We start from the raw sequence: 21298 nt of genomic DNA on the forward strand, positions 1-21298 counted from the left end.
AAACAGCTTGGCTCAAGCTGGATAATGAGATCTGCCCCTCTCCAGCCAAGAGGCCAGTCTGACAAAACCTACACATAAAGAAAACTGAACGCTGCTGCAATAATAGGCAATTAGCCTTTCACTGATAAACAGCAGAGTTCCACTTCCCACCCTCATACTGCTACCTGCCCTTTAATTTGATATAGAGATTAAGTCAAACTTCCCACGATATTCTGCTTGTTGGTTTGACTGATTTCTAATAAACTATCCGGGCGGGGACAATAATCATCCACAGATTCAATGGTCCACCATGGTATTTCCAACAGCTCTTCCACTCCTCATAATAACTGATAGGGACTCAGCTATTTTTCACAACTCTGACATCCTCGAGAGCAGTGCTTGCCAAACCATTATAACAATATGTGACTCAATAACACTGAAGTGAACTAGTCTGTCAATATCAGACTGTGTCCCATCAATAGTGAGCTCACACTCAAACCTATGACCTTATTATTTATTCATTCAACCTTGAAGGAAATGAGCTACAGAGCTGGTAAGAGCAGGGACCAACGTAACAAGCACAGAGAACTACTGCTTGAATATCAGTGTGACAAAAAAAAAAAAAGAATAACCCAAAGTTACAAGAGTGCACCAATACCATCTAGTGGTTACTATAGCAATTACACATATACAAAGAGAAAGTGGAAACCAATGGACCTGAAATAAGGAAATATTTTACGAATACAATGCAGGATAAATTCATCCCACTAACCCAACACACCATTTGCTCCAGTTGTTAACATCTGGAAGGTGCTATATGTAAATCATTGATATCTAGGAAAAACTGGTGGACATTTTGAATTTCCTCCACAGCATAATGGAAAAATCCATGCATATACTCCCCCTCTACACTATAGCAGCAAATGGTTACTTGTGTTTACTGACCGGGATGATGCGAGATGGGTCAGTTCCGCATCATATCGTTTAACTGCTTTGGTAATTAAATATAATTAAATCAGATATTTAGCCACATTTAATTACCAGTGCCCCCCTAAGGTGGAGGGCTCTGGTTTCAGCAAGTCAACTAGTAAACTTAGAGCCATGCAAGCCCAAGAATTTACTCTGTTTAATCCCACATTGGGTGTTGTTTTTGCATGACAATGTGAGAGGCAGGTATAGGACTACGACTGACACCAACATCTTCTGTCAAAGAACACCATCTACTGGAAATCGTCAGAAACACATTAGCTGGAAAGCACAGATGCATGTGAGCAACTGGAGTTTGGGTGGTTAAATGGGTCATCTATTGATAAGGGTTGGTGGCTGGATTCCTAGATCCTCATGTCCTTGTCTCTAAGGTTATTTGAGCAAAAGATACAGACCTAATGTATCCTACGGCAGTTGGTGCGAAAATCACTTGACTAATACTTGAAGGTGTTGACTATATGGTAGCAATACATTGTCACTCCAGACCAGGAGGATTTCGGCGGCCTTACAAAGTCACAAACAGTCTTTCAAGAGTATGTAATTGACAAATGATTTTAATTAATAACAACATAATGAAGAGATATTTCATAAAATTCTTTATTCATAAACTTGATGCAAGTTTACAAATTACTTTACATGGTCAAAATCACCCTTGCAATGTTAAAAAAAAGAAACCAAACCAAAGCATGCTAACAGTGCATAACTTTATAACCTGGCCAACGCTGTTAATGAAGCAAGGGAAAGAACCCAGAAACAGGCTAGTTCAGACCTCCAACCAATGTGTCGCTCGCCAAAGCAGAGAAGGGTTTTGTTAGTTAGACTTGTGTTGGTGTGTGAAGAGCAGGTATTCAGTGCACAGCAGACTTGAGTACACCATTATTCCAAAGGGACAGGTTGAGGATGTAGGCTTAAAACTGCTCCGATGGCACACGAATCTGAACTGCTACTTTTGTTGAGAATCCTGGCATATTTTTTTTTAAAGGTAATGCAAGCAGGTATGGTGTCTTATAAGTCCTTGTGTCTCATAGGTATCTGACGTGGCTCAACACACAGGGAGAGATACTCCCGTGCACGGATGTAGGGAACCACAAGTAAACGATTCAAGAAATAAATGGATACATCTAGTCTTTTCTTTTCAAACACCCAACCCAACCAGTCTTTGCCTTCAGTAGCTTGGGGAAAAACACCCATTGATATATTGACATGCAAAATACAGCAATATCAAAGAGACAGGGCAGATGTGTTCTGAACCCCGGATCAAGCGCAGGATAATCTGAGGGCGGGAGCAAATCCTCACTCCGCGTTATCTGATCATTCCGAAAAACTTGCTTAGAAATGATTTAACCTCAACGGCATTCAGAAAATCAAGGTGTGTGCAACTCAACAGCAAAACACACTGCCATATCTACTGGTAAAACAGGGGCGTCATTTTTTTTGTAATGCCCCCCTCCCCTCGATAAGTGATCGACACGTTAAATCTTGCATTTTTATGACGATATTGTGAAGCAATCCTTTGCAAGTGTGCAGTATGTATTCCTGAGTTTGCTTCTCCAGAGAATGCAGGGGTGGGCTCGACAATGTGACCAGGATGAAGTGAGTAGTACCTTACCAGTGGTATCACAACAGCTAACAACCATGCCAATGATCCATAGTCGTGGTAAGATTTTGATTGTGGTGAGAACAGGAAAGGAGGGTAACACTTTTTATATCCCGCACGTTTAAACAGATGTCGGACATGTGCTGAACATGAACAAGCTGTATGATTTCACACGCATCTCTACCTGTTTTGAAGATATTGGTGTTGTGACTGAGGTTAGCATCACTGAGGAGATTCTAGATGAACTCAAACATGAGGAATGACTGTATGAATTAGCATAACTAAGCTTTCTATGCTGGTTTTCAGGACAATATACTCAAAACAAGTAACCACACAATAGAACACCCACAACAAACGTGTAACTGCATTAATTGGAATGCTCCACACAGTTTTCTGCATATTATTCACATTACATCAAAGACCCAACACACTGAGGGGTACAGCGGTGCTGCGAGTGGTTATGAATAGTAACCAGAGAGGTGGTGATAAGAGCTGGGTCCCTCCTGTGGCAAATCTGAACAAATATTTATCGAACCTGAACAAATGTTCTGGAAATGGAACAGACTCCAGTTGATCTTCCCAGGTGTGAAGCCAGAAGGTATATGATCAAAGACTATTGCTGTGAATTTAAATCTCGTGGCTGTGTTGTTTCTTTAAAGCAGCCACGAGGTCAAGGAAAAGTCGGAAGGTAAAAAGGTCACTTTCTTCCCAGACTGCAGGATTGGCAAAGTGGTTGGGACGAGAACCAGCTACAAGAACTACGCAGGCGACAATGCTGTTGAGCTTTTAAGACTAATTTTCTTCAGAACAAGAGAACTCCACGAGACTGAGTCTTCACTGCATAGCCTTACTGAGGTTCTTCCGGTTTGAGTGATTAGATATGAAGAGCCAAACCTCTGGAATGCCAGAAACAGCGGTGTCTATGCCATTGTTGTTATGTCCGTTGTAGTGAAGCGGTGCCATCAAATAAGGGGAATGGTGCGGTCATTGTTGCCAATAACATGAGGATTACAAATCAAGATAAAAAAAAAAAGAACAAAACTGCAGTAGTCATTAAGCTTACATAAGAACATGGTGTACTTTTGTTTCCTTCTGCAAGAGTATCCATGACACAACCTTTTCTTATTCTAAATGGGTCTTGAGAAGTCGCAGTGCCCCTGCTGTTAATAGACAAGGGGTATATAGTAATACAGTCTTTGCCCAGTCAAAGACCCAGACAAGGTTACATTATAAACAATTAAATCCTTTTGCAGAAATACAAATTTACATGTTTACATATGGAGTTAAAATCAACTACATTACAGTGTGATCCAATCCGACACACTCCTGCATTGCCTGGTCACGTTTCCGGTGTTGCCAGCCTAGCCACACATCTCCTGCAGGGAGTGGCCTAGCTGCTGGTTATGATGATGACAGTGCTTGTCAACTTTAGAGCTCAGCGGGATGCTGTTCTTCATCACGGCCTGTCCCACCCAGGCTGCAAAAGTCTCTTCATCTTCCTCCCCCACTCCCCACCTCAGGGCTTCAAGCTTTAAAAGATAAGGAGGTTTTGAAAGCAAGCTAGCCTCAGAAGCATGTTATTCCAGAGGAGGGATCGTGGCATTACAAAGATAATATATGAGCACAATATTACAGACGCCATCCATGGAGAGAAAAGGCAGTGGTTCTTTCACCACCAGCGTGTGTCCTTTCCAGCCACCACTGCATCGTATCAGGGAATGTCCCATGCCATTCCAGATCCAGTCCGTGGCCAGAGAGGCACTGTCCTGCGACTGGAGCATCACATTACCACTACTGGAGGATAAAGCCATGCCCAACCTTTCAACTCACAGCCATCAAGTAACGTTGGCATGCTCAACGCCAAAACCAAAGAGGGTGAGTTTGCGCATTATTTAGTCCATCGTTTTCTTGGAGTACAGAACAAAAGTCGCAATGGAAAAACGAAGATTGTATCAGACGACAGATGCACAGAGAGATAAATATCTGGGGAGAGGACATCCTTTTGAGTAGCCGATGAACGGATGTCAGATAAGGGTGTGTGAATGTCTTTGTGTTGTATGTGCTAGTTTCTGGGTGGTCACTGAATTAGGAATTTGGTTTGGAGTTCAAACTCTCATGTAGAGAACAAAAAGGTTTGCAGGATTAAAAAAAACAAAAACATAATGGTCGCAAGAAAATGAAAAAGAACATCTAAGACATGTGGTCCCAGTGCAGGAAAGGCAAAAGTCTGTTTTAGCCATCCTCCTTAGGGGGTGTGTACCAGCCTATGGGACAAAAAGCACAACAGAGAATGATAATACAGTAAACAAAATACTTCAATAAAACCACAATCCAGAGTAACCAGCTCTCCATCCTTGACACAATTACGGTAAGATGCAGATGATTTTTGCCTCTTTGATTTTTGCCAACCTCTGGTTGGTGCGAGGACCAGAAAAAGCAGGCTTAAACGTGGTCAGACCTCAGGTACATATGGTCCAGAATTTTCACTAAGTTTAGTCAGGCTTTCGGTTTTCCAGTTCTATATTCTGCTGCAATTAAATATAGCTCAATGTAGCCTGATAGAGTGAAAGTAATTATCATATTTTTACCTGCAGCATTTTTTAATGCAGTGTATTTATAGAGAGGTCAAGGACAACAAAACAGCAGCATACAGTAAATGCTAATATTTGAGCAACTGACTTACCACTGCTTTTTCTCCCATTAAAATGTGAATGTTGATGTTTTTCTCTGTTGATTTTATTCATGTTAAACTGCATATTTATTTGACAGGGCATATCATTTATGATTTTGTTATTTTGGGCTCACAAACTGTTAGGAAGATCTTTGACTTTGAGCATGAATCCATACAGTTAAAGTACAAGAACCTTTGAATGTATAATTCTTAGTATTTTTATTGTATTGCATTGTAAGCTCTTTTTACCTTGCTTATATTTTTATTTAAATTTAACTATTGCACTGCTGAGCTCACTGGTTTCTTTATGTCCAACACTTTTCATTGTACTGTTGACCCTGTGTTAACTGCATAGGACAAATAAAACTTGGTGCAGTCAGTAAAAGAGTCATGGTAACAGCACAACCAACGTGACATGGTTATTGTGTAAATATGAATTTTGAGTCACTTAATTGCTATGAATCTCAAGCATGGGGAGTTTTTCTATTATCTACATAATTCTAATATAAATTCAATATATAGTAGGATATTGAAATGAAAGTAAAGATGTGGATTACAAGCGTGAAGTGTCGTCCCTGTTTGGAACACGAACAACAGCCCAAGCACTAGTTTTCCTCAGCTTTGATGCATGGCAGGGATTTGGTTTCAGTAAACAAGGTCAACGATGCACTCTGTATGAAACTGGAGACAAATACACTCACCGTTCTTTTCATGGATCTGAACGAGGGATTTGTAGGACTGCTGTGCTCTGGCAAGATTGTACTGGTTCTGCATTAAAGGATGAAAATTAAAGTCAACCTTAGAAATGTGCACCGGGTTTATGACGACAGTACAGACCAGGAAATGACAGCACTTTGATATAAGAAAAAACAAACTTATCATCCATCTCAAGAACAAAACCCTTCGTGTGGTACAAGATAATGAAAACACACTGTGCCCTTGTTTGACTATTCATTCCAGACTGCTGTCACGCACATCTGGTCATCACCGCTCACATAAGACCTGGATCTGCACCTGCAGTTCTACACATGTCACTGCTGAACCACAGAAATACACACAAGAATTTGTACGAATCTATATGATTGGGGAAGAATTCTATTAAGAGTTTAGTAAAGCATTCAGATTCATACCTGGGTTTAACTTGGCAAAGATCAACTTTGACTATTGAGCTTTGATCAAACTAATAGTCAGCATTGAGATAGATGTGTAAATACTGTGCAGTTCTTCAGTACTATAAAGACTTGGTAAATTTATGTTTTTTTTGTTAAACCAAAGGAACTGGCTTGTTGATCAAACTACTCTTTTCCTTTAAAAAAAAAATTAAAAAAAATAAAATAAAACATTTACATGGACATTAAGTAAAATAAAATTTCCGTATAGTGTAGCAGAACTGTGACACCGAGGCTCGTTAATGTGGGGGGGCTGACATCAGGTGTATGGCACAATTTATAGTGTGACATGTTAAAATACAGTGCAGGTTGTGTCTAAATCACAAAACAACCAGGCTTTCAGAAAACATACATGTTACTACAGTATTTTCATATGTAATTATTATTAGAATAATGTGCAATATAATTACTGTCCCGCATTGACTTTACCACCTGGCAAAGGTTCCATTTTGGCTTTATATTTCAAGCTCTCATAAGGTTTAACTGTTGAGTCAACATTTATTCCAACATCAAAATGTTTGCTGGGTTGGTGCAATGTGTCAACAGGCATCACTGCTCAATACATGACTTGATTTCCTTAACCTGGTGGTAAAGATGCTTTTTTGTAAGCTTACAGTAATTCACCCTATTTTTGTGAATCTTAACATCTTAGGTTTAGATTAACTAAGTAAGAACACCATTTCAATCTAATGAGAGGGACTTGAAAGTATCAATGTTTCTTCTGTACTTCACTTATCAAATTCTGAGCGACGCCTGTGGCCAGAACACATACAAAGACCAAGAGACAGAAACTGCATAATGCAGCACAATGATCATCATCTACCTTGGTCATCACAGTCGTGACACACTGCACCTCCCACCCCACTTTGCTTTGATGAAAAAAAAAATGTACAAAGCCAGCTATGGTGGGAGCAACAAGAAGTTGTCGTACAGCACAACACACAAGCATTATGATCCAGGAAACCAGGCCCCTGTGTCAAAGCACTGCCATCGGTGTCCACATCATTCATTAAACAAAGGTCACCATTATCACAGGACATTTCCTGGCTTGAAATGAAACCTCTCGTGCTTCCTCACTTACTTTATTGGCTCCAAACTGCACTCTGGCTTTTCCTTTGACTAAAGTGGCATTGATCTGCATGATGACAGACTCAATGGAATAGGCACTGCTCCAACCCTACAATCAGGAAACACAGAGTCAGTAAGAGCAGGTTTTAATGTTTTAAATGTAAAACAAATGAAAATTCAATCACAAGTAATACTAAAATATAATGCAGTGCAAATTCCCATCAGATTAGGACAGTTGACATACCTGTTTGGTGAGAAGTTCCATGCACAGGGCACCTCCCCCAAGAACGTAACTTTAGAAAGAACAACAATTTTTTAATTCTCTTTTTAAAACAAGTTTGTTCACAAACTCCACTTCGAACTCAATGGACTACAGAAGCTAAATGTACTCACCCTCCAGAAAGCACAGGCGAAACTACCCGAACAAAGGGTGGATCAAATGGAAAATTATCCTGTAGCAATGAAAAGCAAAACAGTTTATCTACAGACTTCAAAAACTCACTCAGCATTTTTCATGTCCAAAAATACAAAGTCTGTTTCACTCACTTTATATGAGAAGTTTAGTAAAATGTAATCCATTCCTTCCTTTTCCTTTAGCACTTGTAAATCACTATGTAAGGGGCTGTCAGGATCCACCCTGTTGGTCATAAAATTCTTCAGTCAGTTCATGTTCACAGTGACATCGGGGGAAAAAAATAAACATGGCACAAGATCCCAAAGTTACTTACGTCCTTAGTTTGACGTGCCATTCATACAGGCTGTCGTTAACAAGCTCAACTGAGTAGATGCCTGCAAAAGAAATGAAATAAATACGAGTTCAGTTGTCTCCCATCACAAGGTCAACTAACAACTGTAATGATTTATTCTCCTTTTTCACCCTATAAACTAAAAGGTAATGCACTGAGGCTAAAAATGTAAAGTTATACCTACTGTCTCACTCATATGGTTATTCTGCCAACGATATCACAATTACCCAACGTCTTATTCAAAAGGTGAAGAAATTCATCAAAAATAACTGTTGACTCAAAAATTGATATGTGCTTAATTTTTCTGTTGCCTGGAAAGCATGTCAATGTGATTAAAGCCATTACTAAAGCCTATATGGTTATATACCTTTTACTGTGCCTGACAGTAAAGGGTGTAGAAGTTGGCAGTACTTCAACACAGCCACACGAAGGAGGAGTTCACCTCAGGATCAGTCATAGGGAGTTTTTCTGAATTCTGCTCAACTTCATTTACTCTAAAATCCTTTCTTTTGATCGTGTATGAGTTATGGCTCTCAGATCTCAGCTAGATGTCCACTAATACTTATCCATCATGTCCATAGGACCGAAATGAATATCAGTGAGTGGGTTTGTATGTATATGTTTCGGTGTTGTTCTGAGCAGACCTCTGTGTCGTGTACGTACCCGTCTTGTAACTCTGAGACCTGTAGATCTCTCTGAGCTCCTTCATCAGGCGGTCAGACGCCTGCACTGAACCAGATACAGCTCCCTGCGAAATACAAGACAAGTACAACCGTAAAGACAGAGGACACTGTGCTTTGTAATCCACTATGAGCGCAAACCTGTCATTTGAAATTGATGTGGACCAACATCAAACAGAAAGCTTTATTCTGCTTGACATCAATATTTATATCTCTAGAGCCCTTCAGAGAATGTTATACTGATCTTTAAAACATTTTGTAAATGTTAAGTAAGCCATTTCAGTGTGTGCGTTATTGGTTCTATAGTTGGGTTTTTAAGTTATAGTTTTATTTATTTTTTAACATTTCAGATACCAAGGGAGCTCCACAGATGAGCCATTGAACAGGATGAGCGAGTAGAGAGCCCCTCCCAGAAGAAAAACAAATCTTTATACAAATATGTTTCCTGGAAGGGCAGAAATCAAGAAGAACCTGAAGATACTGCATAAGAGCACATTTAGCAACCGGTCACATTCCAAGCTGTCAAATAAATGTAGGACTTCCCTGTTTGTCATTCACAAAAGTAAATCACTTCTGATAATAGGATTAGCTGAGAATACATAAATTCCATGTACGTTTTTAAAAAGGTAGGCTTCAACAAAATCTACAAAAATGATAGAAAAACATTTTACCAACTATAATCTACATTAATTGCAGTGAATGTACTTTACTGAACAAAGACTCACATTCAAGTGGTCCTGCCTCTGGTTCTTTCTGATCTTCTCCAGGATGGCTAGATTCTCCTTCTCAATGCCATCATCCTCAGATTTTTTCCCATCGACAGGCTCCTCCTCTTTCATTTCATAGTGGTCCAGATCCTCGATGTCCTATTTGTTTGTATTGGATATTTTAGGCGTTTTTTTTTTTTTTAAGTGTTACTGGTTCTTAAGCAATACATAAGAGGTTAGGGATCAACCTCAGGGATAAAACTCGGTGCCAAGCAAATATGTGTGTGTATATTCTAAACAACGCATTTGGCACAACACCGTACAGAAGAATACATGAAGTCTATAGAACAAAGATGATAACTTACTTCTCCCATCTCCTCCTCCTCCTCTTCTTCAGAAGTGACCTCTTCTGTTCCATGCTGTAAACAGAGATAAACGCCACAGAAAGTATATGAAATAACTGTGCTGACTGCATTATTTTTACAAAAAACACCTTTACTGACCACGAAACAGGAAGAGGCCATGAATGAGCTTAGACAACAATGTCAGAGACATTCAATTCAGAAAGTACTCAAACCCCTTCACTTCTTTCTACATTTTGTTACGCCCTTTGCCCTCAGGAACCTTGAATGCAGCTGATTTTAGCAGTGAATCTGCAGGCGGCTTTTTTAACCCCGTCATGATTTTTGCTTCGAAAAGCATTGCCAGCTTATCTTGACCAGGGTGTGCCTATACAAATAACACCCAATCAATGGAGGTGGACACCAGTCAAGGTGTAAAAACATCTCAAAGATGATCCAGAGAAACTTGAGCTAAATTGCAAGTGTCATAGCAAAGCATCTGAATAATCATGTCGAACTGATGAGTTTTTTTCTTTGTAATAAATATGCAAGAAATTATATAATCATGGTGTATCGATTGTGGATTAATGCTGCGACGTGAACAAAGTGTGTGGGTCTGAATACTTAATATACACTATTATTTTATTATTAGTCACAAGTGGTTTTGAAGTGGGTAAAGGTGGAATAAATAATATTTATTTAAAAATACATGATCCCTGGCAAGTCCCTGGTAAGTGTCAAAAACAAACTAGGCGGCCCTGCCTTTCGGTCTTGTCCCACAGGACCTGCAGGCAGAGGCTGGTCCAGCATCTCTACATCGGGATGTTGGGGGAGGTTGTACAGCCGACAAAGATCACAAATGAGTTTCTTCAACTGCTGCAAAAGCTGGAAAAAAGACAAACCACAAGAAGAGGGGTTACAGCGTAAGATAAAACATTCAAGATTGCAAATGCAGCTACACAGCAACACCACATGGCAAGCATGTGACCGACCTGAAACAAACAACAACACACGCGTATAAGAGTTGGCTTCACTACAATTTTGAACGTCACAGGTTCCTGAATCCAAACATGTGATTCATGATATCTAAGACAGAAGACAATATTATGCTTGGTCCGGTCACAAAGCAGTGAGTGGCTGCAACTGGAATAATATAACCTTAATATAACCTAGAAATCTGGGGGCTGTGTTTAATTAGGCCTAATTATTCAAATGACTTTAAAATAAGGATTTAAACCTAAAAACAAGATTGTGCTGCAAATATCAGCAGGGACACTAAAACTGTTTGTGCTCTTGGAAACAGCTGCAATCAGCTACTGTGTTCTGCCAGATTTGGTGCAATGCAAATAAGGTGAACCACAAAACATCTGTGCAACGGAAAGACAGAGGAGTGATCTCATCTATACAAAGGAAGACAAGGTTTGCCCTTTACGTAAAAGACAACATTACCAATGTAATTTTCTTTATATACACCTACACAAAACTACAGGTCTACCACAGGCCAGTGCAGTGCTTCACCCCCTGCAGCATCTGATGATCTCAGTGCCACGACAAGCTCAGGACTGTCACTGACTCATGATGGACCATAAGCTCAGACATATCCCAACCATGAGATTTCAATTTAGGTAAAAGGTAAAGGAGCAACTCCACTAGGGAAGAAATTAACCTCCTGCACCTCAAGAGGGAAAAGGGGAACCTCTCCGATAGCTATACACAGATCACAAACCAGCTGAAGGGCAATGAGATGAACTTCTACCCAATGATGAAGCTTGAAAGACAAAGTACAACGCTCTGGAGGAGAAGTTCAGAAAAGAGGTTGCTAAAGGAGAAGAAAGAAGGGGAGAAGCTCTGTCTGAAACTGCGGTAGAAGAGGAGGATAACTTTCTTGCCCACAAGAAACTGGAGGAAAACAACAACGTGTGAAGGCAACAATCATGTAGAGGAGGCTGCAGGTTGCTTAACTCAGTCTGGACAACAGTAGCTCCACACAGTAGCTTCACCTCTCCCTCACCCTCTGCACCCCCCCCCCCTTGTTTGCTGCCCTCCTATTCCTACCCTCACTCCACATGCATCAACCTCTCCTAATAAAGATATACAGTATAACTACTACTTATATAAAGAAGATACAATGGTACCATATCTATCATCAAATCATGTTTGAAACTAAAATAAAGTCCTGTTATGAAAAGATGAATGTTACATAACAGTTGTGATTCCAAATGGCATTTAGCCTGTGGTAAATTACAGAAGCTGCTTCTGAAATAAAATGCGATATTCTGCAGGAAAACCATGTGACCATCACTGATGAGCTTTTGCTTATTTTAAAATTAACTGAAGTTATTTCTCTGAGTTTAATTATTTACAGATGATGAATGTCTCTTTTAATGTGGATCAGACTGTAAACAGTAAATAAGCAAAAAACTCTTCAATTACAGTCAAAGTGTTGCTGGAGTTTAGACCTCTTATGACTTCTTTCCCCTTCTTCATCAACCTAGGTAGTTAATGGAGATGTGCCAGAAATCTCTAGTCTGGTTATACAATAAATAAGAGAGAGACTGGGATATATGTAAAATTCTTCTCACTACACGTCAGATCAGGCTATGCCAAACTTAAACAGCAGACACATAATCCCCTGGAACGTGTATCAAATCTAGGATCAAACGTTATAGTTTCCCATTCTGAATGATACGTGGAAACAACTCGTCAACAAGCAGAAATCGCTAATAAGTGCTTTTCTCTAGTTTGTGGGCAGTTGTCAACTAAACATATCGGATTTCATCACCTTGGAAATCTTGAAAAAAATACTCACTTTTAAAATACAAACCCAATATTTGAAAAACATGAGCAGAGTTATGGATAATAAAAATTATCCAGCGGATAAGTATAACAATTAAATGCATTGGGATATGTGGAAAGAAGCCATCAGATTATTGTACGAGATCAAAACCCCCAAACCCAAGTATAATTTATTTACATTATTATCTATATTAAATCAAACAAAGAATAAAATCTTTATAGCCAAGCATAATCAGACTTCAGTGTCCAGGCTGCTGGTGGTGCTGTAATGCAGTAGGTTCATGTATACTTGACACACTTTTGGCCCCTTAATACCAATCAATCATGGTTTGAATGCCACAGTCTATTTGAGTATTGGTGCTGTCCATGTGCATCCCTTTACCAAAGACATACCATCTTCTAAAGTCTTTCAGCATAATGCACCATGACTGAGAGCAAAGTCATCTCAAACTGCTGTCTTGAACATGACAATCCGTTCAATGTACTTCAGTAGCTTACAAATTCACCAGATCTGAATCCTATAAAAAGAAACGTTGGGATGTGGTAGATTGAAAGATTGGCAGCAAGACTGTGCAGCTGACACATCTATAAAAATGATGCAATGCAGTCATGTCAACATGTCAACAAAAAATGTCAACATGTTAGGAAATCCATACTTCAAAGAACTGAGGCAGTTTAAGACATAAAGAAAAGTTCCTAATTAAGTGCTCGCTGAGTGTACATATAATACTTCATCTTGAAATACACAGATAATGATTATTTTATACGACTCCTAACCAACTCTGCATTTTTGCAGAAGATGATGGAGGTTTCAACTGCAGACATACCGACCCATTCTGAAGAATACTACACAGGATGCGACTATAAGTCAATCTAGCCGTCATCAATAACCCTTTAATATCAATAATCGTTTTTCCTCAGCTAATAATTAATCTACTGTAAGTACCATTTGACAAAAAAAAAGCCAGCTAAAGATGTGAAGTGGCAATCTCAAAGATTTTAATTTAAATAAATGTTATTATTTATCACCAAAAGAGTAAACAATGGTGCTTGTGATTATGATGAAAGCTTTGCCGTATTAAGATATTTGCAGTACAGTGATGTGGGTGTCTTGCACCATTCCCAGAAAGAAAATGCTGTATTAAGATGCTGCTAATGCAAACCAAGCATTTCCAACTACTGCAGCTTCACAATAAAAGTATTTAACTGGCAAAACACATTTTGAGTTTCATTATGAAAGAGTCACTGAAATTGAGATGTGTGTGTCACTCAGCTTAGGCCTTACCGCTTTTGTTCAAAAAGCCATCCACAAGACGATGGTCATTATTTGACATTAAAGTATTGCAGAGAGTGACAGATCATGAAGGAGCAGCCACAGTGAGGCTGTTAGATGAAGAGCTGCAAGTCACACGCCTCCAACTTCTCAGTGAGGTAACCAACTCCTTTCACTGTGCCCTGCTGTTCACAGACTCGTGCTGTGCGCAGGATGAACTCAGATCACATTTGCCCAAAGAGGTGGAAAAGGCATCTAAATTCACAATTATTGTGTGATTTTATCATTAAACCATCATTATATGGTTCACCCCAATCAACCAGGTCTGAATTCTTTGAGAGTTCCACTTCAAACAACATTCACTGAGGACGACTTCAGAGGCCTGCGTTCAACACAGTCTGTCCAGAATAGAGTCTGGAGTGAAATATGTAACAGACTATAAAAATAATACTTTTTTTGTCCTACAAAACAGAGCATGCAGCTTGAATAATCAAGCTAACTAAGCTCAGGATGTCTTCACATACATATGTTTACATAATCAGATGCTTGTCATGGCCATTTTGACCCAAAAGGTTGTACCAATGATCCAATAATAGGACCGTTTGGCCAGCTGAAAATCAACCTGTCTGTGCTGGCTAGTTACACATGTTCATCCTACTCCTTGAGCACAAAGTCACGTGTTTTTTTGCAGCACTTGCAACATGTTTGTTTATGTTTGAGAGCACATATGGAAACTGTAAATAAGCCCTGGGTTGTGTAACTAACAGAAATGCAGCACCAAAACGGCAAACATTGCATCACTATCTAGTCCAGATTGGTTGCAAAGAAAAGTCTCAACTTGTGTAGTCTGATATAACAGCTGCACAGAAATAACACCGTCTAAATAATAACCAGCATTTTAAATACTTAAAGAATAAAAGGAGTGCCACAAGATTATTTAGCACCAGACTTATCTGCCTTTTCAGAAGGAGCTCATCACAGCAGGCTGGCATTGTGTCACAATAATGCACAGAAAGGGCCCCTGCTGGGAGGCAGCCTGGTCAATACTTGTTTAACCAATATATTCAGCTAGAGGAAATTAGGTGCATTTTATTTATTTAGTCTCATGCTAATACCTCAGGCATACTATAAAGCTCCTGTCTCTAATTTAACCTATTGAAATACTTTATACATGAATCCACTGGGCATTAATATCTAAAGATGATGTATTCTGGTAAAGATTTGGTTTAATATACTGAAAATTGTAAGTGGATCCTCACACGGTGCAAAGATATGAGCACGTTTTCCTCTCTGATACGTAGTGAAAGAAGAGAGTGGGGATAAATACCAGGGTGCTGCCTTTCCTCACATCCTCCAACCTCTCCAAAACTTGCGCCAAGCTCGGGTCATCAGAGTCCACAAACCATATCGGTGACGTAGATGGATACGATTCCTAGAGACAGGGGGAGAACAACAGCAAAGAGACAGTCGCATCAGCACGTTGACTAATAGGTCTACTCTCATGTCGCAGGAGTAAACAGAGCTGGGGAACTACGTATATTTAGGGGTTGACGACATTAGCATTCAGGGAACAGTGCTAGCTTACAGCTAGTTTTGCTTATAATCAGTTTAATGTTTGATTTTAGGAGAAAAAGCCCCACGAATGAGACTGCGTAGCTCCCACTGACATTCACGAATCTACACAGAGCCCGTCCCGCAAAGCATCAGATCATATCGTAGTGTAGTTAGCCTGCTACATGGCTAGCTAACGCACAAGCTAACTTTAGCTCGCTGACGACCCGACGGGGAAGTGAATTAATCCGGGCACTTGTATTACTACCTCCTTACCGTTATGTTACAGTGGATAATTAACAGCTTTTCCCCAGTTACGTTAAACTGGCAGCTCAGCTCGTCGGGCTTCCAGTCAATGATCCTGAATCGTTCGTGGTTTGGATCAAAAATGGACTCCAAAAACTTCAGTTCGGCCTTCAGCCCCGACACCGACATCTTCCGTGCATCTCCGGCTGGGCCGCTGGGGAGGGGGAGAAGTCGGGGCTTAGCCTGGTTAGCCAGCTGAAGCCCAAATTCCCCGGACACAATTTGGTTATAAATGTGGCGAGGGGGTGACGGGATGTCCCGGTGGATGTAACTGGATACCCGGCCGAGAAGCACAGCACAGCCCGGTCAGGTTTCAGCGCGACCGGACAGATCTGCTAATGAAGCGGGCTAACGTTAGCTGTAGCTCCCGGTTGGCGTGAGGAAACAGCGCAGTGCTCGGAGAGATGCTAGCGAGCGAGTTAGCGAGCCTGTCCGTTGTTGTTGTCTTTCCGTCTATTGTTGTTGGCTGCCTATCACAACAACATCTCGGGGCTGTCGCGGTGTCCCGTGGCCGCCTCCTCACACACCCATCGGACGGTTCCCTGTTATTTACTTCACCGGGAGACGATCACACAGTCCCCGCGATCGGAACTTATATCCCGCAGCAGGCTCAGTGTTTTTCATCCCGGTGTACAACTGTAGCTGCTGGCCTCTGGTGGGGTTTAAAGATGGCGTTGTGCGATCTGCCCGCTCCCGCAGAATCCCAGCATTCAGCGCGTCCGCCTGGTTTATCTCAGGGTGGGAAAATAAAGCAAAGTTTTCTACCCTGATCAAACATTCACGCGAGACAATGGGTATCATCATAATATTTGCTTTTTGTTTCCAATTCAATTATGTTATTATATCAATCATTAATAAAAAATAATGTGTGCTTGCCTAAAATAGACAACTGTCATGTTATGTAAATAACCTTTGTTTGGCAATTCAATCTAATTGTATCAGGCTGATCTCATTCACTATTCTTATGGATTTGCTGTATTTATTTTCAGTTTAGCACAATAATCTGCTCCGGTCTGACTGAAGCCTGATTCCAGTTTAGTTTTAACAGGAATTAGTTGTAAATAAATCCAAATCTAAATCCTAATTTGCATATTCTTTATTCAATGATTTCATCAGATTAGTCATAAATTGTAATTGCATTATTTTTGTTTTTCTACAGTGTATCTGGACATTTAATCAGATTATTGCACTGAAGAATTTGTCTGACAGAGACTCTATATGAAGGTCAATATTTTCTCTGTATTTATACTGTATACAAATATATATACAACATGGAGACATAAGAAACACACATCACCACTGTTTGTTGTTACGTCTACCTTCCCAGGACGATTTACAGAAGAAATTAGTGAAATATTTCATCTCAATGAACATAGAATATGGGGATAAAATGCAATGAAGTATTCACTATAATATCTTTCACCACTGTATTTTAATCGTTGCTCAGGCCAATAATCATTATGCACACTGGGTTGTAAATATATCCACTCTGGTCTAAAGGACCCATTGAAATAAACTGCTGTGGTCCACATAGTGTCACTGTCAATGACTTTTCTCTTACAGAAACATTTGATATGACGTTCAGTGTTTCTGCATCAAATCCTCACTGTAGACGTATATAATGTCCACACAGGGGCAGTGTTGCCTTAAACATTTGAATACAAGGTTCGGGTTAGAGTATGGGTAAGCTTTGTAGACTGTGTTGATGATCATGTTGTTTTTAAGGCTGCATAGATATGTGTTACATGTCTAGATAATTCATATGTTTTTTTTAAAGCTACTCCTGGATTTATAGGGCCAATTTCTCTAAACATTTAAGTCTTGGTATATTTTGATCTTTATATTGAAAGTCGGGAATGTTCAGAACTGGGGAGATGACACAAAGTCTTTAACCCTTGTGTTGTCCCTGCTTCCCCCGGCTGTTGGCCCCCTCACATAGCCTACCCCATATTAGGACGCACACGTAGCGCAATAGACAAGTGAGCAGCCCTTGCAGATGTATTTGTTACACCCGCGGCACATGGTGTGAGTTTTACAGTCCTTTTTCCTGGGGCATATCTGACACCTCTTCCTCTTACTCGCCCCGAGCGGGGCTGCTGCTAGGGCTATGGAGGAGGCCGGACACTCGGGTCGAGCGTCATAGTCAACAGCTCTCTGTGGGGTGGCGGCAGCGGCTTTTACAGCCTTCACAACCGTGGCGGACGCGTCTGTGCGGGGGATGCGCTCCCTTCGTGCGATGAACGGAGTCACAAGAGCCTTTCCCAGCTGCTCTAGGAACACCCTCCGCTTGTTCCGCTTGCCCGGCATCCAGTCTGGGTTGATCTCTCTCCATATCACGAAGGCGTTGTAGGAAGAGACGTCGAGAATGTTGTGAAAGACGACCAGGGGCCAGCGCGCGGTCATCCTCCTGCAGCTGTACGTTCCGATCACCTTGTCTAGGTTGTCCACGCCACCTTTGTTGCGGTTGTAGTCCAGGACGATGACCGGTTTCCCGTCCTCGTGGTCGCTGATGTCGGCCTCGGGGTGCCGTGTGCTCAGGAGCACCACATTCCTGTTTTTCTTTGGGATGTAGGACACAAGAGTGGCAGTGGGCGTGAATACGAACTTGGATGAGAACAACTCTCTTCCCTTGACCGCGAGCAGCCCGGTCGGGAGCTCGGGCTTGTTCTTCCGAACAGTGCCGACCACTGTGAGCTTCCTCTCCAGGAGCTGCCGTGCGAGTTCCTAGGAGGTGAAGTAATTGTCGCACGTGACGACCGTGCAGTCCCTCTGTTACAGCGAGCACTACCCGCAACCCCTGGTTCCGTTCTGGGCGTCCACCACTCGGCTTTCCGGTGTACACTTGCATCTTCCAAGCGTAGCTTGATTTCGCATCGCAGGCCACCCACGACTTGATCCCGTATTTCGCCGGCTTGCTGGGCATGTACTGACGGAATGGACACTGGCCTAGGGAGAAAAACAGGAGGAGACGAGGACTAGCAGCCGCTATCTACATAACATAACATAACATAACATAACATAACTAACATAGCATAGCATAGCATAGCATAGCATAGCATAACATAACATAACATAACATAATAATAATATTTTAAAAAAAAGACTAACCTCTGAACGGAACCAGTTGCTCGTCCACGGTCACTTCGGGGCCCCGGGTTGTAGAGGTGCGGTAGCCGCGACACCCACGCGTCACAGACCTCTCGCACGGCCGCCAATTTGTCCGTGGCTCGTCTCGTGCGTCTCGTCTCGCGGTCGTCGAAGCGCAGCAGTCTGGAGTACGTGTGGAAGAGTTTTAGGGGAATCGTGGCACGAAGTATCGCCCGGCCGCTCTCGGCGTCCCACAGGCTGGCGGCGGCCTCGCCCCAGGACCTGTACACGCCCGCTAAGATCAGCAGCCCTACGTAGGCGCGCAGGTCGGTCTCGTCCATCCCTTTCCATTCGTCACCGTATTTTCGACGACCCTCCCGATTCGTCATCTCCAGGATGATGTTCTCTACCGTCGGTGTGATGAACAGGTGGAACGTCGAGGCTAGGTCACCGGTGCAGAACGTCGCGTGGATCGTGGGGCCCCGGGGGACCCCGCTTTGAGCCGCAGAAGAGGAGGAGGAAGAGGAGGAGCAGTGGCCCTCCTCTTGGCCGTACGCCCTCGAGGACCATGTTATTTCCCCGTTTCTTGAGGGGAAGGTCTCTCTTTCCACGAGTCCGGTGGTGGTGGTGGCGGTGGTGTCGCCGTGGTCTTGTCCTCCTTCTTCTTCTTCTTCCAAGGATGAAGAATCTGCAGAAGCATCACCCACTGGGTCGTAGTCTTCGTCACCGTCGTCGTCTTCGTAGTCACCGTCGTCGTCTTCGTCTTTGTCGCTATCGCCGTCGTCTCCGTCTCTGTCTCTGTCCTCTCTGTCTTCTCCATCTCCTTGTCCGTCCGCTTCTCGGTCTGGCTCTTTCGCGTCCTCTTCGGGTTCAGAGGATGGTTGCTGGGAGAATAGCTGTTGGAGAACCTGTTCTCTGGTGAAACGCTCCTGATGCGACATCGTGCCATGGTCTGTGAGAGAGTGGCACACTGAGACTTATATGTGGGTCTAATGTAACCCCCCTTGATTTCAATTGGAATCAGGTGTGGGTCTAAATGACCCCACAGAGCACCACAGCGCCCTCTCTGTGGTCTAAATGACCCCTCCCATGACAATCGAGAATGACAATCCATTGGTCTCAATTACCCCAGGAGAATTGGATAATGACAATCCTTGGGTCACCCTAACCCTAACCCTGACCGGCCAGGGCTTGCGTATGATCACACGCACGCACTCACGCACGCACACACACACACAACCACACACAGACACACACACACTCTGGGTCAATTCGACCCAGGAACAACACAAGGGTTAAGAAGCTGTCTTTTCAGTGCTGAAAGTCCAGATACTGAACAAAACCCCTTTGTGAATGACTGATCCTGTTATGAGAAATGTACTTGGAAGCAGCTGACTGGCCCAAAAAGCTGTCACCTCTTCTCATGACCTCCCCCTTTCAACAGGGATAACATTTCTGTTATTTGGCCTTCAAATAACTGTCCCGCGATACTCTGTGGAGGACACAGGCAACTCACTGAAACACTACTGCTACTATGGTGCTTAAATTAGTCATATTTTCTACTTGCAACACTCAGATGACTCCAAATGCTGTAAAGGTGTTAGATGTAAACTACAGTAGCGTCAGATCTTGAGATACACATGCTGCAGTTGAAGCTTTTACTGTTGAGGGAAAACGTATTGATTTGCCATTTTAAAGGCCAGTAAATTAAAAGGGAGGGGTTGTTTGACCCTTTTGTCCAAACCTGGTGATGTGTGTGGGCCTCCAGCTGCAGACCAGGGCCATGTGAGGACATTGATGGCCAGGATCTATAAGGAGTGTTCTCAAATGAACACAGCTCTGTCTCCTTCAGCCCTAAACCACTCTGCCAGCTTCACATGTCAACCTCTGTGTATGAGCAGTATATTGCCACTGTGTGCAATAAACTCTTCCAATCTACCTGAACTCAATGAAGTGAGGTGAGGGGATTTGTTAATGTAATGGTTTCTCGGGAAAGGTCAAGGTTCCAGTCTGGCAAATGTTGTAATTCATTTTTGGGGGGTGGGTGGCGGGGGATGGAGGTGTAGCTGTAAATTCAACCAGGGTGGTTGTGGTTGAGGTAAAATGTGCCTAACCTTTCTTTGTGTGAAAATGAAATTGCTGTTTGTGTTGTGCATCAGTATTAATGAGTGTGCACTGCTGTGCATGTGTGTTGCTTTGTGCAGCGAGAGTAGTGACATTCAGAAGTCAGGTTATTGGCCACAACATGATGATATATTCTTAGTAGGACACACATGTCTACAGAGGAAATATGTAGTTGATCAGTCCAGTTATAATATTAGAGACTACTTCCAGATATGA

General features: G+C 42.0%; 2 protein-coding genes across 3 annotated transcripts; both read right to left on the reverse strand.

Moving 5' to 3' along the window:
- Nucleotides 1–1545: 1545 nt before the first annotated feature.
- On the reverse strand, nt 1546–16601 carry ube2q1 (ubiquitin-conjugating enzyme E2Q family member 1). 2 transcript variants are annotated; one of them, XM_034578092.1, is made up of 13 exons: nt 15842–16601; nt 15342–15446; nt 10708–10830; nt 9970–10023; nt 9623–9763; nt 8881–8965; nt 8200–8260; nt 8018–8108; nt 7865–7923; nt 7716–7764; nt 7485–7580; nt 5936–6002; nt 1546–4827 (listed from the first exon to the last, which is right to left on the reverse strand). In XM_034578092.1, exons 1-13 carry the CDS (start codon nt 15998–16000, stop codon nt 4796–4798), a joined length of 1122 nt encoding a protein of 373 aa, XP_034433983.1. In that variant the 5' UTR covers nt 16001–16601; the 3' UTR covers nt 1546–4795. The 2 variants fall into 2 exon arrangements, with proteins under 2 accessions (XP_034433983.1, XP_034433975.1); XM_034578084.1 differs by having other exon boundaries at nt 9608–9763; nt 15842–16568.
- A 1670-nt stretch (nt 16602–18271) lies between these two features.
- Nucleotides 18272–19001, reverse strand: LOC117759572 (piggyBac transposable element-derived protein 4-like; the record flags this gene model as incomplete). Its single annotated transcript, XM_034581770.1, has 3 exons — nt 18272–18532; nt 18621–18817; nt 18980–19001. Coding segments are annotated over 3 exons (480 nt in total), but the record flags the coding sequence as incomplete, so codon positions are not given.
- Between the last annotated feature and the right edge of the window lie 2297 nt (nt 19002–21298).

This window comes from Hippoglossus hippoglossus, chromosome 3 (genome assembly GCF_009819705.1).
Source record: "Hippoglossus hippoglossus isolate fHipHip1 chromosome 3, fHipHip1.pri, whole genome shotgun sequence".
In the NCBI taxonomy this organism is placed as follows: Eukaryota; Metazoa; Chordata; class Actinopteri; order Pleuronectiformes; family Pleuronectidae; genus Hippoglossus; species Hippoglossus hippoglossus.

Bases quoted from the DNA above. Each gene is read 5' to 3' on its own strand.
- ube2q1 (XM_034578084.1), bottom strand. From the start codon at position 16,000: ATGTCGGTGTCGGGGCTGAAGGCCGAACTGAAGTTTTTGGAGTCCATT. The intron at 8,966-9,607 runs GTAAAGTACATT...TGTATTTCGCAG, and splicing joins TGAATGTGAGTCTTTGTTCA to GGAGCTGTATCTGGTTCAGT. The intron at 8,109-8,199 runs GTAAGTAACTTT...TATGACCAACAG, and splicing joins TGGCACGTCAAACTAAGGAC to GGTGGATCCTGACAGCCCCT.